The sequence below is a fragment of the Rattus rattus genome, chromosome 3 (assembly GCF_011064425.1).
Source record: "Rattus rattus isolate New Zealand chromosome 3, Rrattus_CSIRO_v1, whole genome shotgun sequence".
In the NCBI taxonomy this organism is placed as follows: Eukaryota; Metazoa; Chordata; class Mammalia; order Rodentia; family Muridae; genus Rattus; species Rattus rattus.
In genome coordinates, this window is record NC_046156.1 from 177,957,168 (window position 1) to 177,985,019 (window position 27,852).

The 27,852-nt window shown below is 39.6% G+C and overlaps 1 protein-coding gene and 1 pseudogene across 1 annotated transcript in view; one reads left to right on the forward strand and one right to left on the reverse strand.

The window, feature by feature from the left end:
* Positions 1-22,370, reverse strand: part of Fgf10 (fibroblast growth factor 10) — a 75,209-nt gene extending 52,839 nt beyond the window's left edge. Inside the window, exon 1 of the mRNA XM_032896848.1 lies at positions 21,838-22,370. Within this exon, the coding sequence (XP_032752739.1) occupies positions 21,838-22,186 (349 nt within the window). The 5' untranslated portion in view covers positions 22,187-22,370. The remainder of the gene's footprint in view (positions 1-21,837) is intronic.
* A 4,382-nt stretch (positions 22,371-26,752) lies between these two features.
* Positions 26,753-26,930, forward strand: LOC116897647 (annotated as a pseudogene).
* The last annotated feature ends 922 nt before the right edge of the window (positions 26,931-27,852 follow it).

Genomic DNA, 27,852 nt, shown 5'->3' on the forward strand with positions numbered 1-27,852 from the left:
TTATCTTTGGAGATAATGTTTGTCACTGAACCCAGAGCTCATCAATTCTGCTGCACTGTGTGGCCAGAGTCTCAAAGAGACCTGCCTTCCTCCACCCTGTTCGCCCCATCCTTACCCTTTTAAAATCCTTGAAATCTGAACTTGAAGCATGTCTACATACTGTGGTAGACAAGCTCTTTGAACCATCATTCCAGCCTCCTCCTCAATTCACATTACAAAAATAAACATGTGTGTGTGTGTGTGTGTGTGTGTGTGTGTGAGAGAGAGAGAGAGAGAGAGAGAGAGAGAGAGATTTGAAATGAACTACATTATTCATCCCAAGAAGAGGTATATTTAGACATGCATGCTGAAAAGTGAAAATAGATAATATGTATGTATAAGGAATATATTCATTAATATATATTACATATATCCAGATATTTAACCAAATACTAGGTCTGGCTATTAACAAACACAGTGTAAATCTCCAGTTGTGATTACCATTCTTAAGAGTGGGAAAGAGATGTCAGAATGATGGGTATGGTTTGTGGGACGAGCATGGAGTGACCTAAATGACCTCTGGAGGTCTCTTCTGTACCTTAGAACCTCCAGTCTGATGTTATAGTCCAAGATTAGCTGTCAACACACTTTAGCAGGGTATCTTGTAGGATTCTAGACATTGCCACAGTCAGTTCTTTAATCACTGTCTCTTTGGGTCTCTTTATACCTCATTCCTGATGCTCAATGCCACTCTCAAGTCATGTGACAACAGCAAAATCTTTCTCTTTAGTATTTTTCCCCTCTTCCTAGGTCCTGATTCTGAAATGTTATTTAAAAATACATTTGGAAGGAAATTCAATACCTTCCTTCCCCTCCCCCCTCTTACTCCATAAAATTCCTACACCACTCTGAGCCATGACTAACATGTACAGTGTGCTTGCAATGAAAGCTTTTCCCTCCGAAATATCCTGACTGCAGATATTCACTTTTATGACCCTAAGCTTTGAATAAGACATATGTTGAAAGCACAAATCAGTTTTCATCCCAGTCCCAGGTTTCTCCCTTTGTCATTAAGACACTTGTAAGGGTGACCTCATCCAACTATATTCAGTTGCTACAAATAAGCAGTGTTACTAAAAAGGAAAAAACACAAAGTCAAAATAAATATCCAACTACAGGCACAGTTAGCCACAAGTGTTAGAACATTTGGCATGTCTTTCAAAGTACAAAAATAAATGTGTGTGTGAGTGTGTGTGTACATACATATATGAAGTATTAAATATAGTATAGCCTGGGCACAATACATGGAAATTAGATAATAACTGAGTGCAAACAATAAAGATAAGTCACTTCTCTTCCTTCTTTAGGATTATGCATTTTATCCTCTAATCTCTTGAAACTTCTTATCGCCATGATTTTAAAACTCCTGGATTTTAGCTAAGCCAATGGGGATCGTTTACTTCCTCAGCTTTACAATAATTAATTCCTATTTTGTGGCATTTTATTTTTCCCCACCCTCTCCCTGATGGAAACCAATTAGAATAATGAGGCCAAAAGGTTATATATACATCTGGCCCTTGCATTTAACATCCTGATTTATCTCGTATACTTTGCGGGGAAAAACGGTAAACGTGGGCAGGGAGACCCTTCTACTTATTTTTGACACAAGAAAAACATGAACTGTTCTCTTTTTTTCACATGTGTGACATCTGAAAGGACTCAGATGTGGCAACATGAAGGAAATCACTGTGCCTTAATTCCATGTTTAATTGTCAGAGCCAGGAAGAAGGAGGTGAAGAGAGAAGGCGGTGCTTACATGGGCTGATGCTTCTTGAGAGGCTGGGTCGAGCAGCGTGGCTTTCATTATATGTAAGTGAATTAGTCTGTTTCCTTTAAACAGGGGAGATTAACAAGCCACCAAGGGCCTGCTGTGGGATTCTGACACTTTTAGTGGCTTGTGACATATGATTTGTGAATATCAATTCTCCTTCAAAAGCAAAAGGCAACTTTACCATTAGCATGAAGTATGCCAAAAGCTGACTTTGGATTCATTTAGTTGAAACTGATTAGAAAAGCCACTTCCTAAGATGGGGAAATAAATCTCTCCTTTAATCCAGAATTCTGATAATTCTTCAATTATCCTTTGGATTTAGAAATGACTTTATGTAGATTTGGGGATTTACTAAGAATAAGTATTTTAATAAAGAGAATTGGTTGGGGGTCTTGAACTAGAGCACTATGGGGAACATAAATTGAAGGGAGAATATCAACAGTACCAAAAGAATTTCAAATAATTGCTTTTAAACACACACACACACACACACACACACACACACACACACACACACACACTCACAGTTTCACTATATAGCACCAGCTTTCCTGGAACTCACTATGTAGAGGAGGCTGGCCTCAAACTGAGAGATTTGTCTGCCTCTGCCTCTCAGGTATATGAGTACACTATAGCTGTCTTCAGACACACCAGAAGAGGGTATCAGATCCCACTACAGATGGCTGTGAGCCACTGTGTAGTTGCTGGTAATTGAACTCAGGACCTCTGGAAGAGCAGTCAGCACTCTTAACCACTGAGCCATCTCTCCAGCTCTTGCCTCTGCCTCTCAAGTGCTACTTCTGACCATAAAAATTTGCTTTCTTAGTGAAGAACATGTCTTCAGGCAGTATGGCCTCAGAATAAAATTTCATAAATGGAAAATAACAAATATTTTCCTCATATGTAAATAAGTAAGACAAATGTTGACAGTGAGGAATTATATATATGAATTCAAGCTGGAAGAACGCATATTGGAAAAGAATTTATACTATAACGCTATCTTCTAAAATATGTTTATCATGCTTTGAAAAGGACAGTATTGAGAAATAGGCTATTCTTTTAAAGTCTGTTTCCTTTTTTGAGAATACAAAGACAAAAACAGGAGCCAGATTTGTGTAGCTGCAGGTAAAAAAAATCTCTAGATAACAAGAAGAAATATTATGGGGTCTTTATGTAAGAAGAATTAAATAAAGAAAATCGAGTGCAACTTAAGTTCCAATAGCTATGGAACTCAATTTATGGAAACACACTGTATACCAGACTGATGTGTGGAAGAAGGATTTTAAAATACACTAGGTGAGGAGAGTAGAGTGCATAGAAACAAGAACCACACTAACAGGGCTCAAAATCCTAGGGCCTCCATTGAGTGAAGACGATAAAATTTCAGTGACATTAATCAGTGGCCATGAATGTGTCCCACTCCCACTATAAAATATCTATTAGATAGGTTTTCCTGGTCTCCACACCATTTATTTTTTATTATTTATTTTTCCCTGAAATGAGGGCAGAGGTGCAGCAAGGCGAAAAGGATAGCAAAGACAATATCTATTGTTATTATTTTATGCAAGTCCAAAAAACAGCTGAGGGAATGTTTGAAACTGGGAGACAGATAAGTATCAGTCTCCTTCAACTAGTTTGCATCAACCACTCAGTGCTGCCTAATTAAAATCGTACACACATGTTCTCAAATGTGACCTGCTCAACTAACTGATTCTGCAGATGTCCACAAAGATAACACAAAAAGTTACAATGACACAGGAAGACTATGTGTGTGGATTCAAAACTGATTTGATAATTGGAGCCTGCACATTGTTCTATGATAGACTTCTGGAAGCCAGAATTTTCTGTCAGATCTACGTGAACACAGGTATCTTACTGAATAGTTCATTTGTTTTTACGGCAAAATAAGAATTGGATAATTTATTATAAGTTTTTTTTACCCCTCATTCCACCTCACCAAAAAGTCACTATTTCACTAAAATTCACTACTTATTGTTATAATTATTTTTGTGTGTGTGGATGTGTGTGGGATATGGGAGGACTGCATGTACCACAGCGTGTATGTGCATGTCAGAGGATAACTTTGTGGAGTTGGTTCTCTTCTACCTTTCCTTGGCAAGTCATCTTGCTGGCTACCCACCCCCTGTAAAATTTAACTTAGTTAAATTTATTATTATTGTGTATGCATGCATGAGTGTGTGTGTACACCTGTAGAGGTCAGAGGTCAGAGGACAACTTTCAGGAGTAGATTTTCTCCTTTCTACCAGGGTTGTCACAGGGCTCAATGTCAGATCACCAGGCTTGTGGGCCACTGCACACAAGATGTTTGAGCCATCTCTGTGGCCAAAACTAGTAGTGCTGGAGATTAGTTCAGCTGGTAGGGTGCTTGTTTACCATAAATGAGGTGCTGGGTTTGATCCCTAAAACCAAAGAGATATTCGCATGTAATTCCAGCACTAAAGAAACAGAGGCAAGAGCATCAGACGTTCAAGGTCACCCTTGGCTACACGGGGAGTTGGAAGTTAGTCTGGTCTACTTGAAACCCTGGCAGATGCATGAAAAGTCACTCTTGTGGGAAAGTTAAAACTCCAGAGTGTCAATGAACAGCAGCGTATGCAGGTAAGATGGGTTAGGACAAAGACAGCAAGGTTTTAGTCTATAGTCACTGTTTCCAAAAGGTGAAGTGATATTCAACAGGACAGTCAACAGATGGTGCTTTTCTTGTAATTAAAATTAGTGGTTTCACTCTTGGTTTTGTTTTTAAGTAGGGGAAACAGTTTCTCTTTTGGATCACAAAGGTTATGGTCTCATACGCCAACACAACAGGCTGTAACAAATAATGACGCCCCCATGTTGTCTGTGGGGATCGTGACAAGCTCAAGCCTTTTACTTTAGATTTGAGACTAATGAATTCTGGTCAGTGTCACTAGCCGTTAGCTCAGCTGAACAGTCTAAGTATCCTTGTTAAATTATTTTACAGCCTATAATAAAGAGAGAAAAGTTTGTAAACAACAAAACTAAAATGGCGCACCTTAGCTATGCTACACGTTGTTAATTCTTTATTAGCTACCTCAGATTCATATTTGTTGTGACTTTACCAAAGTAATTCCCATGAGGAACACTGGGCCACTGGTCTAAGTCTTCTTCTATGAGGTTGCCTTTGTCAGTAGAAAAGAAATGGCATAAATATTAAGTGATATTGTTTGTATGCAAAAAAATCAAAACAAAATAAAACAAAAAATGAAGGTGGACAAAGTAACCTGTATGTATGTATGTATGTATGTATGTATGTATGTATGTATGTACGTACTTTAATTTAACCACATTACCAATCTCATTTCTTCGAGGGAAAAAAATGTTGTGTTCAGGAAGTAAACCTCAATTCTAACAATGAAAAGAAGGAATTTCTCACAGCCCAGAGGCATGCTCCAAACAGCCTAAGGAATGACTCAGTTCCAAAGATAGCATGCAAAGAAAGCTCTCTCTGGTATTCCTTCTTAGTCCTACCAGCTTTGGAAGTTTTACTTCAGTCTCAGATGGTCACTTGGAGAGCTAAGGTGCTGGTAGAAGTTTTAGGGTCAGAGGCACATGCACCGAAATTCCTGTGGCTTCTAAATCAATGGAGGGAGAAGCCCCCAAACTCGAACGTTTGTTTACACAGTGGCATCTGGTGCAGCATCTCCAGCTCTCGCTCCCAAAGAGCAGTGGCAGAACACACAGGTATAGTGAGGAAACAGCCAGTTGGAGGAGAGGATCACATTTTCTTCTCCCCACACACACACACACACACACACACACACACACACACACACACACACACACACACACACACAGTGAACTGAAAACTGACCCAATTTCAGCTCTATCAGAAAACCCCTGTCAGTAAGCAAGGGGCGGCGGAACGCAAGCATCTGTTTTAACTTATGTTAAAAATGACTTCCCTTTTATAGAACATACTGGCACTTTCTCCCTTTCCAGAATATATGTAAGAATGGAAAGCCTGCCAGCCTGGGACGTGTGCATGAAGATTTTTCTGCCAATTTTTCAAGTTATCCTAAACTCAAAACAACTTGGCCACTCCCGGTGTTACCTTTCTTAAAGACTGATTGACACAGTAAAATCAAATGAAGCTGTTTATCGCAGTTCAGATTACTGTCTGGGAATCGGTTCTGTCCCCCACTCCACTCCATAAATTATCTCTCGATTAAGATCCATAATTTGCATTTGAATAATCACACCAATACATTCTGGTCATGCGATCTAATCTGTAAGCGTGTTTCTGAAATACTATTTATTGTCCATTATTATAAAATAGTTCCAATCCGGCTTCCCTCTCCTGCTTCTAAGCTCTTTTGTTAAATGCTTATTGGAAGGAATCTTATATATTAAGAATAATGAGTAGGGACTAGAGTCCAACTGACTCTTGTAGCCATTTTACCACTAAAAACAATTTAGAAGTGAATGCCCTAGAGACTTGAACTACCTCATGTTCTATGACTGGTTTCAAAGCATAAAACTAGAATGTTCTGTTAAAAGTAATTCTGCATTGCATGTGTTACCTAATTCTTTTCACCATAATGTTGTTCATAGCTGTAGTCACCCAGGTATCTCTACCATTATCTTTTATTTTCAAATCCTTATAGGTCTAGTCCAACATATAAGGGAGCATTAAGGAGAAAAATAGGGGCTGGGGCAGTCAACCACAGCTTGGCAGAAGTCCTGTTGTCTTAAGGCTGGACGGCAAAATGTTTCTCTTCTATTTGTAAATTCTATAGCTTTCACTGTAATGAGAGGAACTATCTTTAAGAAGTAATGTTAGTTGTAGAACCACACTGCTTTCCTAGACCCTCAAACTTCAGGAGATAACTAGAGTACTATGAAAACATCTTGAGGTAGGACAGGTTGGAATACAGTCTGTCGTTTGAGCATTATGCATTCTCACATATGGAGGAGAGTTTTTACTGTTAATTTTTAAAAAGAACAAACACGTAGTAACTTCAGGCAACTCTTTTAACCTTGAAGACATTCTTCAAAAAGTAGCAATAATTAACTGTACCTACTAACTACTTTTATTTTATGTGCATTGGTGTTTTGCTTGCCTGCGCTGCTTGCCCTATGTCTGTGCACCATGTAGGTACTGTGTACACAAAGAGGCCATAAGACACCATCCAGTCCACTAGAACTGCAGTTCTAGATAGAGATGATTGTGTGACACCATGCAAGTGCTGGGAACTGAACCCAGCTCCTATAGTAGAGAAACAAGCGTTCCTAACTGCTAAGCTATTTCTCCAGCCCAAATTACCTACTTTTATAATTCGATCTTCAGTCACCTACGGTTACAAAGGGGACTTTTTCAATAGGAACGGTTTCCATGGAGTTAGCAACAGTCTCAAGAGAGCTGATCTTAGAACCACACAAGGGAAACCTTTCAACCCAGCCAACGTGAGTTGACATCACTGCAAAAAAGGACCATCTGGATAGTCAAATTCTGTATTGACTAAGCAATGCTTTTAAAAATTGTAGTAACAGAAAGGCTACATGAGAATAAAAACAATGAAGCAAAAACAGTCTTTTAAACTACGTCCTAAAAACAAGTAACCATTTAAACGTATTCATTTATATTTAGGCAGGTCTGGGGTACCACTCTGAGCCTTCTGCTTTGACAAGAATTTTTGCATTTATCATCCATCGAGTCTTTCTAGAGGAGCTGAGAAAGCAGGTGCATCCAGGCATCTCCCTCATCCAGTTAAGAGGTAGATGGATTTCTGTAATGTTCATGTATTGGACTCTACATTTAGTGTTGTCTACCATAAGATATGACCTTGTCTGTTCTTAATTTGGTCTATATAAGGCTGCCATCATTGACTCTAACAAACTGGGAGCTTAAAACAGCAGCAGTCTGTTACCTCACAGGTTTGGCATCTGTATATTTAGTATCAGTTTCCCTGGACTGACATTAAAGTGTCAGGGGGTTATATGGGCTAGGCCTCAATACCTTTCAGGGGAGGTTCTAGTCCATGCCCCCTTCAGCTTCTGAACCCACAATTGTTTTTTCCTCCTGGCCCACCTGCTGCATTGAAAGCCAGAAGTGCATCATCCTCAAATCTCTGCACCCATCATTAAATCACATCCTGCCTTGCATGGATATATCTCATCTCCTTTTGCATTTTCGTATAAGGTTATTTCTGAGGACATTTAGGGTTTACCTAGATAGCCATAATAATCTCATCTTAATATTTTAATTCTGTCAACAAAATTATACCATATAAGGTCATATCCACAACCTATCAAGACTACAACCTGTTACCTTTGTCTGTCTATTGTTTTACCTTTTAAGATTTCTGGATGCCCCCAAATTTACATGCATTCCATAGCATCCCTCAACATTCTTCCAAAGATTCCATCAATTATACTATAATATTTTCAAAATCAAATACCAGTAGTTCAAATATCTCGAATTTCATATTTTAAATAACACAATCTATCTGAAAACAAAATTATTCTCTACTAGTTTTTCTATAGAACCCGAATACAAATAATTCACTCTCAAATGTAGAAACAAAATCTTCAGAGAATTGCAGCTATGCATAGTACAATTCCCCAAAGAAGCCAATACATGGAGGAAAGGGTCTTCCATAGTCCCAAGCCATTTTAGACCCAACAGTGTTAGTTTGGGAACAGTTCTTTTCACTTGCTAGCCCAGCATCTGGCTACACAATTGGAAGATTGTTGCCTGTCTACTCAAAGAGTTAAGTTTGTACACAAGACTCTGTGGTCACAGTGACCTTTGTTTGTTTCTGAAGATAGCATGTGCTTGTGGCTGAAAAGTTTTACTCAGTTTATTCTCCTCACTATCCATAGAAATGTGTGGGACACTTGACAATCTTGCTTCGTCTTGCCTATTTTTTATCGTATTTTAATCCAAAGCAGCATTTTTGCTGATTCAACATTCTCACCATCATCGTGGGCCATTTACATGCATCACAGGGAATCCTGTGGTCAGTTTCATTGTTATTCCTGGCTACTATTGAAATGGCACAAGTGTCACTTCTCTACGGACAGCCTAAGAATACTCTATGGCTTCCCAGCAGCTCCTTGGGCCTACTCTTTGTAAACGCATGTCTCTTAGTTTAAAAATATTTTGCAACTGAATAAGCTGAGATTTTTTTTCCCCCAAGTCATCCAATGCTTTCTCTACTTAACAGGTCTCTTTTCAATGTTTCCCCTTTCTCATGAATTTTATCGTAGCAACAAGAAGCAGGCTGTCTGTCTGTCAACATTAGCACTAAGGATGTTCCCAGATTGTCACATTTACCACTTACAAACTGAACCTCCAACTCAACAATCACCTGTCCTCCAGGTTCCAATAACACAGCCGTCATTTCCCCCACACTTTCCCCAGAAGCAATGCTAAGAATTTTATTTTCAGCAACACATGTTTATTAAGGGATGGATAGGATACTCCTAGGTGACTTAGGCTTTACTATACCTAAAAGTCTTCCATATTCTAACTAGAGTATTTTTAACGCCTACCTTTCTACCAGGTGTCTGTTTCAGAGAAAAACAAAACAAAACAAGACAAAAACTCTGCATTTTTAAATACAAGTCTAAAAATTCTTCACTTTTACGCTTCTAGTCATTGCTTATAAAAGCCTTCTTTCTACTTTGCATGTCAAAAATAACTATGGCTTCTGTAACAAAAGACCACAAAGATGGTTATGTTAGCACAAATGCATTACTTTACTACCTTTGCGGGGGAGCAGATGTCCAACATCAGCATCCGTTTCAGAGGATCTACCTCAAGGGGCCAAAGGGATCAAACTCTTCTGTGGTTCTTGAAGGAAAATCTGCTCTTCTCCTAGTCCAGCTACAGGTTCCACACTTCTTGCCTTGTGGCTCTTTCAGTCATGCTCAGAACAAACACTGTATCATTGTATCTTCTGACTTCTCATTGAATCATCTTCTCCCTTCTCCATTTAATATTCCTCAGCATTTCATAATTGAAACATTGGTGTTAGCCTATCAGGTCCACACAGCTAAAGAGATATAATGTCCGTCATGGAACGTATACAGCTTAACATTGCATCCACAGGACTGAAGGGTTAGGCCCTGATGTCTATGAACAACTACTGTTAAGAAGTTAGCATATCCTAGCTATTTCCCAGTAGAGGTATGTTTCTGAACTCTGTTCCTTCATTCACGGGATGAGTTTAACCAAACTTGAGTAGTTTCTGATGATTTAGCTCAATTCGGTGGCACTCATTTTGGAGATAAGTCTCTGAGGCCAAGATAAAGTAAATGATCTGTTTAAGATCGCACAGTAAATGTTTTGACAAAATCAAGACTGCGTGCCACTTCCCTTTACTCCCACTAATTGCCGTACATTATTCTTACCCTCTAAAGGAATTACTGAGAACTTCAAATTTCCAAACAGCCATCATATTGTCCAAGAATAAAAATAAATAACTGAAATCAGAAACAACTCTCACCAGAAGCATTAATTGTACAGGAGAGGAAAGCCATTATTCACTTCCATATAATATAATAGAAAATAATCTTATAAAAGTAGGAAATATGTAGGAACTATGAAAAATGATTGATTTCATACTATCACAATTTTAATTCAGAGGTTTGGGTGAACTTGAGTATTTCCAAGTCAGATAACTAACAATCACCCTTCTAAAGTATTTTCCCATTTCTCAGAATTGGAGACTAAAATTGGAATTTTATGGGATCATTTATATCAGTCCCTTCTCTACAAGCACACAGGATATTAATCATGCTTTTCAGAACATATGACTGACCGGAGAAAAGTCTCAATGCCTCCACTAAGGCTATAAAGTGAAGATGATTAATTTGTTTAATAATAAAAGTGGAGAAAACCGATTGCATATGCCACATGCTGAATTAAGTGCTTATTATCAAAGCTCAGTGAGACATAGTATACACCCATAACAACTTTCTCAATTAGGATGAAGCTAGGAAAAAGCAGTGACTAGTCAAATGCAAAACTGTATTAGCATACATGGGAGAGGGAGGGTTTTGTATACATCAGATATTGACGCATATGAACTGTGCATCTTCAACTTGGATACGACTTTCAGGCTTAATTTTCTCTTCCATAAATAGCATGGGGTAACAATGACTGCCTTACTTGTATACTATTATTACTTTGAGAAAGAGCCGATGAAAACTTAAATGTACTGTAAACTATAAAGCAAAGTTAGGTAGTGTATTATCAATGTTATCCTACAAATGTTACTTAATCCACGGCTCGTCCTAGATAATGAGATAATTAGTGACAATACAAGTTGATCATAGCATCAAAGACTGACGACCGTCAACACTTCTGGGTTCTGTACCATGTCCGGTACAGAATTTACAATTTCCGTTTTCAGTCACAGTTGTAAATCTACGAACACATCTCCGTATCGATAACAAGGTAGATTATTAGTAACCCATTTTGCTCAGGTGCAGAACAAAGCCTTGGACAGTAGCTTGGCTAAGATCACTCTGCCATGACATTTCAGAATTCAGATTTCTTTTTCCACGAAGGTCTGACTACAAAGCACCCAGCTTCATTGCTGGATATCATTATATACATGTTGTCAGCATCACAGGCCTTGTTTGTTTAAAAAATACCGAAGTATTTCATTTCCAGGATAATGAGCTGTAGCCAGCTTTGTTATTTCCTATGATCATCTACATCAAGGAAGCCTAAGACGGTGCAAGAGAAGAGGAAATGCACAGTCTGGCCGTGTGGCATAGCATCCCAGTAGTGCTACTGGGGAATTAGCTTCTGCGTATACAACTCTTCCCACTGACCCACATGTTAAGAACATATAAAGCTGGCCATATTTCAAATTTTAAACTAATGACCACATCAAGATCTGCTCTATGTCCTTATTTTAAAAAAATATTCCGTGTTATTGTTTTTAATCCAACTAGAATTTTTTGCTCCTGGCTATATTTTCATTATGTTAATTATAAGCCTACAGAATGACTTTTGTCCCCCAATACTTCTGTTTGCTTGCTTTCTGTGTTTTTCTCTATTTCATAAAGTGAATGAGGGGGCTGCAGAGATGGCTCAGAGGTTAGCAGCCACACTTGCTGGTCTTTCAGATGATCTGGCTTCAGTTCCTGGCCCCCACATGGTGACTCATTATAACTCAAATGCCAGGGAATCTAACACCTTCTTTTGACCTCTTTGGGGATCAGGCATGCACGTGGTACACATATATACATACAAGCAAGACACACACACACACACACACACACACACACACACACACACACACACACGTATACACACACATACATACATATGATATGATAAACCAAAAGATAAAATTAACTGGGGATAATGTTAAAAACGAAGAATGTATGTTTTACCCAAAACCATGTCCAGGTAATACCATAACAGAAAAACGGAAGCCCTAAAACATAGGGATATATACACGGTCGCTTCTTATGCGACAGCAAGTTCTGAGGTTGTATTGTGTGCCATTAGACTGTAAGCCATTCACTCTGTTGCTATACCATCTCCTAAATGCCTTTTTAAAAACACTGTGCATGCTCTAGTGTCCTCTTCTGGGGTATTCTTACTCCTGTCTATTCTGTCATGTCCTACTGGGATCGCTTCCTACTGTGATCTTATGTCATCAATCTCTGCTCCAGTTAGTGTCTGCCCCTTGCATAATTCGACCCTGCTTCTCAGCTGTGAGTGTAAATGGCATCCTGTTCTCTTTCAGCTCCCTGTGATGAACTCTTGTCTCAAGAACGAAAACTTGTAAAGGAATAGCCCAGAAGGTTGAAGCAAAGGGACAGGAAATGAATGCAAAGAGCCCAATGTCTTGGCAGTCCTCATACAAAACCAGATCCTCTTGATGTATAATGTGACTTAAGATATTTAATTTTAGAAGACATTGTTACTTTTCTCTCCCTGCCTCTCATCCTGTAATCTGTCTTCATTTCTCCATCCTACCTTTCTTCATTACTCTTAGTTTTCCTTCTTAGTCAGCCTTCGATGGTCAATGTTCAAATATCTGTTATTAATCTCTTGAAGACCCTCTATTCTTTCTTCAAACTTAAGAATACTATGAGCATCATAATTCAAATCAAATCCCAGGTGATGTGTATGGTGCTTCAAATTGTATTTCTTTAATGTTAGTGCAGTTAATTTAACAAATAACAATTAGCTGTTTTTCCTTGGGAAAAAAAAAACTAAAGTATTATCTTCATTTAAAAATGCTGTATCTACTTGATGAAGGTGTTTCATATGGCACATAATATTAAGGTATCCATGTATCAAGTCCCATTTCTGTGAACTTTGCTCAAGCCTAGCCTCGGGGTGCCTTGTCCTAGCTTCCTGCACTTCCTTTAACCCCACCTCTCCAGGACCTTCACTAGTCACAAAGCACATGCTGTGTTTCTAGTCCTAGTATGTACGTATCTCTCCCATAGCTTTCACTATAGCATTCTCAATATTGTCATGTTTCTATTGAGTTAATTAATGAGTGGTTTCTCTATTTTTATTTTTACTATGTAGGAAAGAGAAGAAAAATTAATGTGCTTATTTTACTCATGGCACCTTGTGCAAAGCTGTACACTCTTGTCTTGCAATTTGCAACCAGACCTGTGACTTCTAAGTCTACTTTCACTCTACAGCCATATTTAATTACATTGAATCAAAGCCCATGCTTTTTTAAATTCCATCGTTAAGGTATAGTTTCTTTAGCAAGACTTGGGTCTGAGCTTTCTTTCTGCTGATACACAGGCTATTGGTGACCTCTGTGGGATTTCTCTTATATCACAGGGTCTCATTTCACTTAATTTAACATCCAGTTGAATGCCAAGAGTTGGGTTATATTTTCCTGTCAGGTCAGCCCTTTTGGAGTGCCGTGCTTTTCACTGCCTGAACTCTATCCAGGGAGTTAAAATTCTTGTCTTCGGTGCTCTAGTAAAATCCCTACCCTCTTCTTGGAGTATATACCTGCGTGCTTTGGGTTCTCTAGTTGTACTTCTCTGCCAGCTCCTGGAATTTTTGTCACATGTTTTACACTAGCTTTCAGGCTGGTTGGATGTCCCCTGCATCTTCGTTTTTCAGACATTTATACCGTAATCTGATTGGCATCTTTGTCACTCTCCTTCCAGATCTATGCGATGTACCCTTCTAGAGATACACTCTAAAACTGCCCAGAAAAATCTGATGAGTACTGTTATTAATATTTTTAAAAAATATCTCCCTTTAGATGTAAATATGTCATGCGTTGACACATTTATCATATTACAGAGTATTAATACCTATTTCTTTAATTCCACTGGTAAATCAGAAACAATTTAGAAAGCTTAACTTTTAGTTACTATTACAGAAACGTATAAATTGGATGCATAGAAAGAGCCTGACTTTGTTTACAGAACTAATGATTCTAATTTAGCAGGTAGTTCCCAAAGGTGCTTTCTTAGGAGAAGAATATGAATACAGATACATGTGGCTGAAGAATCTAACTACTGTGCAGTGTTTCAAAATATTGCTAATAGAGATATACTTCTGTTTTTGCATAAACAGGAGTACATAGGATATATATATATATATATATATATATATATTTCCTCATCAATGACTAGAATTAACAAAGGTATGGATTCATTTTTTTAAAGTCAATTACATTTGCCCAAGCTATACACAGTTGTTTGATAATCCTTGGGATGTTATGATAGTTGGGAGTATCAAGTAACTCTAAACCAGTATTTATGTCCTCCTACATATGGAGAAAACACTCACTCTTAAATTATCTTTGTTTTTCTTTATGTAAGTTTAGAAGAAGGTATGGAGATAAGTAAGGTAGCAGAGGATCAAGAGAGTAGTGCAAGTCAAAAAAAAAAGTAGTTAAAAGAATAGAAAACAAAACATTACACATAGGTATTTGGGAAGGAGTTTCCCCTGGAAATCAAACATAGAATTATGTTCAAATAACGGTCCCGCGTCCCCCGCTCCTGTTAGTGTAGGCAGAGTTTAGAAGAACCTACCCTGGGATAAGGAGGAATTAGCTGGCAGTTCAGTATAATGAGGCTACTAGTGCCTGTCCAATTTAAACTGAGGGAGTTCTTGTGCATTGAATATAAACTGTCTAATGCCCAAAGTATCTCTCTGAGCTTCTGGCCCTGGCTTCTGGGTGCTAAGTGGTGATTTGTTTGGGTTTGAAGATATGCAGTAGGTTAAGGGCCTGGCAAAAAATAAGTTAAAAACAAACAAAAATGGAAGAGAAAATAGTGGGAGAGGTGATAAACTAATAAGGGATTCCCAGTGTTTCTAAAATTGAGCTGTCAAAGGATACCTCAAAACAGGGCTACTAGCAAGTAACTGAGCCTTGAGTCGAGTTGCAATACCACAGATGGCAACCCAATCTCAACACAGTAGCCAAACCTTAAGAAGAATTGAGATTAAAACAACAATTAGACTTATCAAGAAAGTGAGCATCCTAAAAGGTACCTGAAAGAAAAAAAGTACATATTTTTTTTTCTGTAGTATAATACGGCCTCTAAATAAGTCTTTTATCTTTCCGTTAACCAACACTGCAGAATTAGGTTATAATTGTAGTGGAATTATTAGGTTTGTCCAGTTAATTTAATTATTTAAAGTTTAGGGTACATCAGCTTAATCAAGACATTACCTTCTATTAAGCTTAGTTAGGTAATAAATTAACATTTCTATCACATCATCCACTGCAGGAAGCATGCCAAACATCTGAAAGTTCCTCATTAATGATAACACACATACTGACAGGCTAGGGATAGGTAAAGGTAGACAGATTTCGGCAGAAGAATTATTAGGTGAGCTCTACGATGAGGTAATGCCGTACTGCCAGCACTATGAATCTATCAAACGGTAATTGGATGCACGTGTTAGCAGCAGTAAAAAGTCACTGTCCAGTTATCCACCTTACATGGGAATCTACTCTGAGTGTCTTCTTTGATTTATTGTTCCAATTAGAACACAATGTTCAAAGAAAGAACACAAGTGACCTGATTTAAAGGCAAGAAGTCCTGACAGCCATTATTTTGTAGGTTATCTGGCTCCCTGGTAGATATTGTGAATGTTTCTATTAATTACAAAATAGTTAAAAAGAAGTTCTCCATTTTAAAAGTATACTATATAATATCAAAATTTTGTATCCATTAATTTGGAATTGGAGTATAACTGATGGATCCTAAGACTCAGATACATTTCCTTCTTCTAATTTAAAGGCACACTTTATGATATTTTTGGTCGTATTCACTTCTGGTTCAGGTAAATGTAATACTGTGAGATGTGCTGATGTTAGAAAGTCAATACCTTAAATCTGGAAAAGAAAGTTTAAAACTCTGTCAGGCGGTAAATAAAAAAGTAATCTTAAGTAATTGTAATCTACCTTGCAATGTTTATATACATTTGTAAAATAATACTTGAAACAAAATGAAGCTTGTTATATCTCTGAACTGTTTGAAAAAAAACTATTACAGTTAAATGAACAGCGATCAGTAGTTCATCTCACTGTAAAGTAGCAAGAGGTTTTTAACTTCTTCAATGGAAACGCTAATATTTTACTTACTTATATTAAGCAAACATCAACTATTAATGTTGACAAATGTTGGAACAGTCATAGTAAAACTGTCATTTGAATTGCTATTCATTGCAAAGTTCAGAGAATTAATGTTAAAATAGATTAAAATCACCTTGAATACTCATGTGTTCTCGTACTGGGGAAGGACAATAAATATAATTTGCACTATAATTTTTGATACGCATACAGGCCTTAAGGCTTGGGAAAGACACAGATAGATATCCATAGGCAGCTCATAAATGTGAGGAACATAAGTCCGTTTTAAATGAGCTGCCAACCTTTTCCCCTACATTTCAGTTTGTGGAAAGCTAGACATTTGGATAATAAATGGGTTTTTTCCTCTGACCATTAAGGTAATTGTATAGGAATTTAAAGTATCTATTCACGCTCATTGCAAGCTATTTGATTTCTTAGGAAACACTAGCATAAGAGTTTATGTGAAAGCTGAATAGTGACAATGTAGAAAATGTGCAGACAGTGGGCTTTGATTTAATGGGACCCTTCTTTTTCAAAAATTGTGTGTTTAAATAAAAACGCCCTGTGCCTTTACGTACCAAGATCCTGAATTTGCCAAGACCTAGGAATTGGGGCCTAAATTCTCCTCCTCCAACACCAACATGTTATTCCAGCCAACGGGTTTGTTGGGTTCTTCTAGTAGTGGTTATAAATCAGGTTTATGAAGAGGAAAGTCTCAAATTGTGCATTTTAATGGATTTATGATAAAGCCATCAAAGTGGAGGGTCCACATGGTACGGATGCAGTAAAGGTAATAAGACAGTGTCATGTAAACACTACATACAGTGCCTCTACTTTCATAAATCCTCCATGCTGATGATTAAATGTTTCTGGTTATAAATTTTGCAAGCAAATTCTAGAAAGAACCACAATTGTAAATAAGACACCAGCGGAAGCCATAAATTGCTCATAGTATTCCCCCCCACACACACTCCAGAAAACACTTGAGTATTTATTATGAGGCAATACTGTAGTTCCTTCTCTCCTCAACACTGTTTAAGACTTCATTCAATAATAAACTACATTCCTGACTAAAGAGTAATAATAATACAAGCCTCTAAGGTGTTGGGTTTTTTTTTTCTAGCATCACTACCCATCATTTTTAAGTGGCAAAGTATCTGTTTGATTTACCCATTTGCTTTACAGCATTCCTACTATCTATAGCTTTAAGTCACTCTTTGTAGAATCAGTCCTCTGTTAAGAGGTTCCTGCAACAGCCTAAGCTCCCAAAGGTATTTACAATCAAATTATTTTATTGCACATGGGAACAATTAAGCATTTGGCCCTCAGCTGTAAACAATTACCGTATACAATGACATTCATGGGTTTTCTTAAATAGGCATGTATTCCTAATGACCTCTGTTAACAGAAGTGAGATTGATGTATGTGTGCTTTGTGTGTGTTCGTGAGCAATTATATTCTCAAACATAATATCAGGACAGAGCCCTGACCTGAAGGACACAGTGACAGTGTCTGGTACCACATGGCCACCTGCAATGATTATCTTTTAATATTCACTTTATCCCCACGGTTCTTTTACTTCTCTTCTAGTGAAGTTGGAAATGGGTTAGTGTTCACAGCAAAAGGCAACGTGAGTTCTAGATGATTCGTTTGTAGGAGATTTGGAGGGTTTTGATCTAATAAACTGAGACCTACAGCTTCCAAGGAGAGATAATTAGATGGGGGTGGATTCCTGCTATGCTTTCATTGGTTTGCAGTTGTGTGATTTGAAAGTCCGCTTATTCCAACCTTAGCTTTCATCCTTTTCAATGTGGATAATTTTTATCAAAGTTGTGGACTATTGTAAATATTGAGTGTCATGAAGAGATGGATTGCATGTTATATATTCCTTGTCTCTCTCTTTTTCTCTTTTCTCTCAGAAAGACCCATAAGCCCTGAGACTCTGTATTGGGAGTATCTATTTAGTTGTCTCTAGTTTGGGGCTATATTTTCCTTTCCCTAGATTCTTCTTTTCTTCAAGTGACAACCATGGGAGGAAACTCACAGCTGTTTTCCTCATGTTCAGGAATAAGTCAACCAGTCTCATTTGCAAAGGGACCTAACAGCTGTATCCAGCCTTTCTAGGAGGTCAGAACTAGACCTGAGTGGTAATGTTTCAAGGGCAAAGCTCTCGATGTAAGGAATGATAAAACAAAACCTAAATGAGCCTGCACATATCTAGTGACAGACACGCCATAGCTATTTTCAATTATTCAAGCTTTCTCAGCCTTCCAGCAGGAGAAACATAATTCACCCCACTCTCTTTATTTCACTTCCATACAATAGCAAAGAGCAAAGAAAATATACACCCCTACTGCCCTTCTAAAGAAAAAAAAAAGAGCTATAGTGATCACTCAGTTGGAGAAGAGTTTCTTTAACACATGTCGAAACTTCAGAACTATTCAAAATAGGGTGTTAGCTTTGGAGGAAGAAGTTAGAAAATCATTTTGTGATACTTATGAGTGAGTTCCTTTCTTCCCCTTTGTTAGCATTTTGCTGGCAATGAGCCAGCGAAACAGCTGTTCAGTTATCCAAGGCATCACAAACATATCAGCCCTTAGGTAAGTTGTGATGGTATTCTGGAGCAATAACACCGGGGTCAAATGGAACGAAAAAAATTAGTCTTAAAATAAGCAAATCCCAAAAGAACAGCTTTGTGTACTGAGACTAATTAATATCTTGTTTAGGGAAATGACACTGAAATGTGGTTTTAGACAAGGAACTAACACTTTTCAGAGATTAGATATCCTGATATTTAACAGGCTACTTTTTGGTGGGCTGGCTGGCTGGCCACCCTGTGGGTGTGGCAAATGTTTCTCACGTGCAATTATGGAATAGTTGAACAATATCTTACTGATAGTGTGTGTTTCAGCTGAATCAGCCCAGCTGGAGATGACAGCGACATTCTGATTGCTGGGCCAAACGTGAGATTAAGGTCTCTTCAATCTGTTCCTTTCCCTCGCTGTGCTTTCATACACATGTTCTAGGAAAGCTTAAATTAGTGATGCTCTGGCAATATTTAGCAACACAACCACCCTCCCTTTTAAACCATTAATTAAAGCATTCTTCTTATATTATACATTTAGCTTATAATTTCAAAAGAGAGTATATTAGTAATTAGTATATGTTATCCCACAAAAAAGAATTTTTTTTTTTTTTTTTAATGTTTGGGTGGAAATTTGCTGCCCTTGTTTATGCAATAAAAGTTGCATAATTTTCTCATTTGGGATAGTTCATATTGTAAAAATAAAACTCAATGTGTTCCCCGGGAGTCATTTTGCTAAGTAGTTCATGGCACAGGAATCATTATTTTACAAAATAGTCATCTATGGATCATAAACTAAAATAGCATCAGGTTGATCATTACATCACATAAAAATCAAAGCAGGCCAACAGCAAGACTGAGCTCTTCTCAAAATATCAAAAAGAAGAAGGTAGCCTAAGGATTAAACCTTAGAAATTTTATTCCATCTCTTTGTGTTTTCCATATGAACTAACGGAAATCAAGCCATGGGGATTAAAAAAACAAAAACAAAAACAAAAACCTGCAACCCCAAGCTTAGTTCTTCCTTTTACTGGGTACCACCACCCAATTCTACTTTAGAAGTAGGCAAAAAAAAAAAAAAAATTAGGTAATCAAACCATAAGGGCTATCTATAGGATCCGTAGCACTCAGTGACAGACTTTCAAGGAGGAGTACTCATTCTTACTAATAGAATTCCAGCTACTTTCTAAGCATCAGAATGAGATACATGTGTGTGTGTATAAAAAGGTATTTAATATTTCCAAAACTAAACTTAACATAGATCACTTTCAAATGCTTCTGAAAATGTATTGCTCATAAAGGCATTGCTAATTTTAACGAGCTATTAGGATACAAGCAAGTGAAGACTAGCGAACGTTAACGTTGGTCCTCCGAGAAGAAATCTGAGTCTTAATTCCTGTAATCTCTATCGAAAAACAAAATGCTTAATTCTGGTCATTTGTCACTTTCATCAGGACCTGATAGACTCTGAGTCGAAACTTATGAAATGGATATGACTCACATATTTAAGTTTACTGGCCAATATATACTCAGAATTCCCAAAGAACTATCACAAAAAGTTCCCCTTGAAAGGTGACTTGGAATTTACTGAAGAGATAAAGCCAAGTGGTCATTAAAGATGTTTAAATGTCATTGTCTACTGTCTTCAGTGCACCATTACCTAGCCTTGGGATCCTTTCAAACAACAATCAATGGAGGATGAATAAGTCTCGGCACTTGAAAGTAACCAGGAAAGGAAACCAACAGAATAATCTGGCTTGGCTGGCTTGATTCAAGAAGAGACATGGTATCCACCCCTTCTCTCCCCATTCTTCCTCCCCTTTCAGCCCCCCAGCTCCCCACCCCCCACAAGACAGAACCAAAAGAAAGACCAGGGAGAAAGGAAACCCGGAGAGAAAGAGATCCAAGGGTCCCCTTGCAGAATGTGTGCTGGGAGACCAACCTCGCCCTATGGGATCCAGCCTTGGAAAACAGACGTGGGCTTTTACTTTGAAAATAAAAGGATGACAATGAAATTTGTGTGAGGTCTGCGTGAATCCAGTCCCAGATGTTTACAATGCTGTAGTACTATGCCTCTGCAATATGAGAGGTTTCAGAAGAAACAGTACAACAAGACACCACAAAGCAGCGCATATGCTATTGACAATGCAGACATGAGCATCATGTTACCGAGAGAAGGCAGGCAGGAGACAAATAGCAGCGGTACTGCCCGAAAAACTAACTTCATGGACTGCAATCACTCAAACCGAAATGAAGGACCCGAAAGGAGGGGGTAAAAAAAAAAATCAAAACCAGGGAAAATAAACTCTTTAGCCTCTATCTAGAAGTGGTGGGGCTTTTGCTGGGGACCAGGGGGACAGTGGAAGTGACTTTTCTTCCTTCAAGTTCCCATAAAGCTCCGACAATTGACACTGGATAATTATTTTCAGCTTGAGGAGTCTGTCCCAAAACTCTTAAGATTGCCAGCGAAAAGAAACAAAATGTGTTTACTTGAGCCATTTCCAGAAGGGAGGGGAAGGAGACCTCTGGGTGAGATGGGGGAAGGTATTGGAGACAGAATGGGACATCTCCTAGCAGCAACAACTCTACAGCACCAGGAGTGATCCTGTGAGTGACAAACTAGAGAGATCTGGAACAGGGCTGCCAGGGATGTGGAGGAGGCTTGCACAGTGGAGGAAATGCTGCGCACAATGTATACTCGGGAGGGGGCTGATTTAGTGTGAAAGTATTCCACTTCATCATTTTACAGGGGTTGGGGACATAAATATTTAGCTGGCCACATCTGGAACAGATTCTGCCCCCCCCTCCCCGAGTGGGGTGGGGGTGGATAATTGGAAGGAGAGGAGCACGCATTTGTTACTTACTGTACGGACAGTTTTCCTTCTTGGTCCCGCTGACCTTGCCGTTCTTTTCAATCTTGAGAAAGTACTTGGTGAAGGAGAACAGCTTTCTCCAGCGGACATCTCCTTGGAGGTGATTGTAGCTCCGCACATGCCTCCCCGCGCTGGAAGGAGAGGAGAAGGAAGAGGACGAGGAGGAGGAAGAGGAGGAGGAGGAAGAGGAGTTGGTGGCCTCCGGTGACACCATGTCCTGACCAAGAGCTTGGCAGGTGACAGGGACGGAAGACACCAAGAAGAGCAACAAGAAGCAGCAACAGCAGCCCGGCAGGTGGGGAAAGGCTGAGGCACAATGTGTCAGTATCCATTTCCACATTGTACTGAAACTCTCGGCACTGGAAATTGTCTCATCAGAAGGAACATACTGGAAGGGTAAGACCTGGTGCGAGGCAAAGAGACAGCTGGAGGTGATGGCTACTGGTTAGCTCCCTCTGGGTACGGATCTGGCCAGAAGCGAGTGCACCAACATCCATAACTCCTCGGAAGGGCCGGCTGCCTGTCCTCGCTCCGTCCTCGGATCCGCTGCCTGCGTCTCTCCAGTCTCAGGGTGAACAGTGGACGTGGGTGGCCGAAGTAGTAGGAACTGGTGGTGTCGGTCACCAGAGCTCTTCGCTCCCCCCGGGGGTTACTTTGTTCTCTTCTTCACTCCTTTCTTCACCATGTTAGATGCAAAAGAGGTCTGAAAAACAGATGACAGGACGGTGAACAAAACCCAAAGTGGGTGGGGTGGGGGTGCAGGAAGACATCTGCGCCCCTCTGCGGTTGGCACCTTCTGGTCCTTCTCTGCAGAGTCCCAGCCTGCTGGCCACTTAAAAAGTGTGTCTCTTTGGAGTTGTCAGAACTGGAGGCAGCTGCCCAGGCGCTGTTGTTTTCTTCTCCTTCCTTTCTCTTTTTGGTGGTGCCTGTTGATGTGAAGTCTTCCGAAAGCCACTTCTAGTTTGGGGGGCGGCTGGCGGCTGGTGTTTTGTTTGGCCCTTCCCTCCACCTCCAAGTCCCTTGGAAAGCCGCTTGTAAACAGGTTGAAGCCTGGAGTCTAAATGTCAGTGCTTTTCAGCCAGAGGTGGGCTCTGCCTCTGCTGGTCAAACCTCATTTGCAGGGGTGGAGAAGGGGGGAGGGGGTCAAACGGCGGTGGGACATCTGAAACCCTAAGCTGCTGGGAACGCCAGAGAAAAGGGAGGGGGAAGAGGCCGCGGGGGGGGGGGCGAGGGGGGAGCCTGGGCGAGAGGAGGGCGCGATGCCTTTGCTCTGAGCTGGGGGCTGCGGGTCCCTTCCTCGCCGCCTCCGTGGGCGCAGCCGCCCCGCAGCTTGCAGCTCCTGCTAATTGCGGCTCCAGCGTCCTGTGCTCGCAGCGCTGGCCACCAGCGCGAGCTGTCCGCGTGCTTTCCGAATTTTGCTGCCCTCCGGCGGGAACCACTCCCCTCCCCTACAGGGAGCCCCTTGCTCACTTGTTTTCCAGTGTAGTTTTCTTTCTTTCTTTCTTTCTTTCTTTCTTTCTTTCTTTCTTTCTTTCTTTCTTTCTTTCTTTCTTTCTTTCTTTCTTTCTTTCTTTCGGCCGTGAAAATAAGAGTTTGGAGCTTGGCTTTTGTGTGTGGATGTGTTTCTGCCTTCCAGATCCCAGAAACAGGGAAAGAGGGCTGGGGAGAAGGCAGAAGAGGATGCTCAGGGCAAACTCTCCCCAAGAGCAGATTATAAACTGATAGGAGCTGAAGTCGAGAAGGGAGACATAATGAGCTAGCTTCGTTTCCTCCTCTCCTGCCAGCTTCCAAGGAGGTCTCGGGTTTTAATGAATCATTGATTTCTCGCTTCCGTTGCTGAAGTAAAAAGTTCACACTTTGGCCCTCTCTGTCTTTTTAAGCTCAGGAAGATTTATCGTCACCCTTAAACATCGCCTCTCTCTTGGCGCAAATGAAATCAGGGACCCAAGTTACTGATTTCTAATTGGTAACACGAGTCGTTTACAGAATCACGCATGGACTTCAAAGCCTATGCACTTTCCTGAGATCGCAGATTTTATCACACAATTTGACCAAATCCCCTGCTGCCTGTTTTTTCCCTCTATGCAATTTCCTTTGCATTTTACCATAAAGAGGAGGTCCCCGCCCATCTTCAGACTTAATGTTTAAAGGGCTCTACTTTACAATGCAGCTTCACTACCTAACCAGTCTTCCACAAACAGTCTTGAGCACACCAACCCCCAACTCTACCTCTGCTCTCAGAAACAAGCTTTCAACCCAAACTCAGACAGAAGTCAGGACAAGACCAGGAAGCTATTGCCCTGAACCAAAAGGCACAAAGAAGGAAATACTGTAATAACCCACTCCTACCTGAGTATGCTACAGTTCTGAGTCCCAGGAGATCATTTCCTTAAGGAAATAGCTAAACTAGGGTACGACTGGCTAGGATCGGGTGAACATATATTACTCTGTTGTGGGAGTCAGTTAGACATCTGTGTTCTGGCTAAGCAAAACAAATGGTCAATATCAGACGGTGGTGATTTCACATGATTCAACCTAAATGGCTGAGTAGGATGCAGACGTTTCAAGGTAAACTTGAGCCTTAGCAAATGGCACAGTGACTCCGAAGGAATTTGCAAAAGGAGCTTGCACACAGAAGTCAGGAACCATGTCGTGCGCACTGGGTTCCAGTCTTCATTGGAAGCTGAAGAAAGCCAATTACAATTTAAAAAGCTCCAGAGATAGAGGTTGTTAATGATTCCCCAAATACATTTTTGTGATTTGAAGAATGGCTTGGACGCATGCTCTTCATTATTCTGTGTGTTCCCTGCCTTTGAGATAGAACTACTTAATACCAGAATCGGGATTTTTAATTGCATTATTTATAACTCACTGCGGTGGTCATTCGAAAGATTTCGACAATGTGACGGACATCACAGCAGATTTCTAACTTTAATATGATTAGCTGATTTCTGTAGCTATTTAATTGAAAAGTTAAGCAAATAAAGAGCCTGCGTCAGACAAGTCTTGCTTCTTTAATTAAAGCATGGATATTCAAAAATGAGCCCACGGTGCTAATTTCAATTTCCTACTTCACAGTTTTATACCTGAGCAGGCAGACAAGTGGAGTAGACAGTTTCTAAGGGATTTAAGTCACATGCCCAAAGAAAGAATTCACAAGTTTGAATTGACAACTCATTGAAATTACATTTAAGAAATATGTTTGATGGAACCATACAATAAAGATTCTTTTATGAAAAATTATGAAATACAGGAAGTAATTAGTTTGGGGTTTTCTTTACACTGGACACCAACATTACCCATGCCAACTTGAGTGGTTTTTTTTTTTTTTTTAAATTCATACCAGGCACTCCTTCAGCTTAACACCCCCAATCCTCCCCACAATTACCCTTTCCCCAACACACTAGCACCTTTCTTCTCCAGTCAAAGCTCTTCAGATTTTCTAGCTAAAACTTTGCCTTTGATTCTACCTAAAATGAGCGAAAGGGCATTCTCGAAACGTTCACATTAAAACTTGCCATCAGCAGGTGCAATGTTTGAGAGTCCCAGCGTCCCTTTGCCTCTCGTCTGTACGGCAGGATGGCAGGGAGGGGCATTTACTAAACTGCCCAAAGGAAAAGCTGACATAGCTTTTTAGATTATATCTCATTCTTTTTCTTCTCTGTACTGCCTTTCTTCTGCAGCACAGTGGAATCCCGAAGTCCCCCCACCACTCTGTATTGTTAAGTCACCTCTTAGCTTAGCCCCAGAAAGCATGAGAAATGTTCCACAGGAAAGATGCGCTATTTAACGGAATCCAATCTCTCCCAATAGATTCGAATCACTAACATAAATGTATGAATGTAGATTATATCTCTGTAATGAGGCCTGAATCATTCTCAGTTACTTCAAAGGACTGAAATTCTACCTTCCTTTTTTTTTTTTTTTTTTTTTTTTTAGCTGCAATAATCAGGTCTTAATGGGCTCCTTTATTAATTGTTTCTCTGTTAAGACTGAAAGGGCAGAACAAGCTTCAGATTAGAATGGTACCCACTATTCTAAAAGGCTGTCTGTCTCATTCATCCGATCCTTGCAGGGCGTGCTCTGTTTCTATGGCCTAAGCATATCCAGTGATATTAGTCTAAATCTTTATTGAAAGAAAGAGAGGTAAGCTGTTGTTAAATGAGATGATTTGAAGAGTTATGAACTTTTAAAAGCAAGCTTGTGAGAAGAAAGCATGAAAGACCTCTCCAATGTGGTGCTTCTGTGGAAAAGAGGCCCCGTGAGGACCTTCTTCCAGATAACTCAGTAGCTATTCTCTCTGAGCAGTTTATATATGAGACGTGTCTTTTCCTGGGCTCTTTATGTGGTTCAGCACTGTCTGTGGTTCGGTTACAAGGTGCGTGTTCTATTATATGAGATGGCATTGACAGTGTCAGTAAGCTGCTTCAAGTAATGCTAAATCAGGTCAAAAGTCAGCCAGGCTGTTTGACAATTACATGTGCATGCAGGCTTTGCTTTTTTTAAGCCTATGGTGCAGCACATAGGAACCTGTGCCTGTTTTCTAATTCACTTACAGGAAATGTCAGTAGGAAGGCATTGTTTTCTCCTTGTTCCCTTCCGAAGCCACAGCTGGAAAGGCTGGTCACAATCAACCATGTTTGAGCAAAGTACAGAAGCAGTAGTTTATAAGAGCTTTGAATGAAATACAGGGTTTTTAGCTCTCAGAGAGTAGGGATTCAACCCTTGCAAACCAGTCGGAAATCTGACAATAGGAACCGAGCATCCCTCATTGAAATAACCAGGACCAGAACAGGACCAGAAGTCTTTTAGTTTTCAGAGTCCTTGATCTTTTTAAACATTTGCATATACACGGGAGGTCACAAAGAGTCTGAATCCAAGTCTAAGAGTGAAACTTACATATGCCATTGCTTCTCGGCCTTTCGGCTAAAATCAAGTGTAGTATCTGTTCAAATATATATGCCATGCTTATAGTCTAAAGGACTTTTCTATTTTAGGAAATTGAGGGTGGGGTAAGAGTGTTTGCTATGTAAGCATGGGTGTCTGAGTTTGAATCCCTGGCATCTATACACAGGCAAAGAAAGCTATTGCTTTGGACACTAGCAATCCTGGTGCTGTGGACTTGGCCTGTAAGAGAATGAGGTAGAGTTAGAGACCACAGGACAAGTCTTTCCCTGGCCTATGGACAGCTCGCTAGACACTGCACACATACAGCCCACTCACACGTTCATGCATGAGCACACACAAACCAGATTGATTACTTATTTTAGTTCGTGTCTGAAAGTTTCAATTGCAACATAGCTTTGGACGTCAGATTTGGAAATTTCCTTCTGTGGTGTCATGGTGACCCTCGCAAAGTTTGGATGGTTGAAATATCTCTTGGACTTTTCTAAAGTAAGAATGATCAGCCTGAAACTGAATGCAACTCTTGTGCACTTTATAGAATGGCTGGAGCTCCTAAGAATGACAGACCAGTTAGGAGTGCCAGCCACAGGCCTTACATGTGACCCTAGGGCTTGACACACCCATATACCTGTTTTCTTCTTCTTCCTCCTTTCTCTGATTTCTCCTTATCATCTCAGACTCACTCCAATAGGTCTGGGTTACCAGAAGGGAAGAGATAAGGAATCTTAGGAGGCTTTAGTTATGGAAAACCAGCATATCTTTGCTACAATTGATTAGCTAGAGAGAAGCAATAAAATGGCTCTGTGTTGAAATATTAACTATCACTTGATTAGGCAAAATAAAGTAAGGGTTTTTGTGGTTTGGGTAAAGCAGACTCTTTCAAATGAAATGAACACATTTAAAAGTAACTTACGCCGTCTATTTTCAGGCTACTCATAGGTTCTTTAGGATTTAATAAGTTTTTAAGTTGCTCCCTCAAGTAATTAATGATACTAGTTAGAAAAGTAATCTACTAATTTGAGTTAATTCTTTATACCATCATGTTAAATTTTCCTACAACAGAGTGGTTCTTCAAAGCATATACAATTCATATAGATTTTT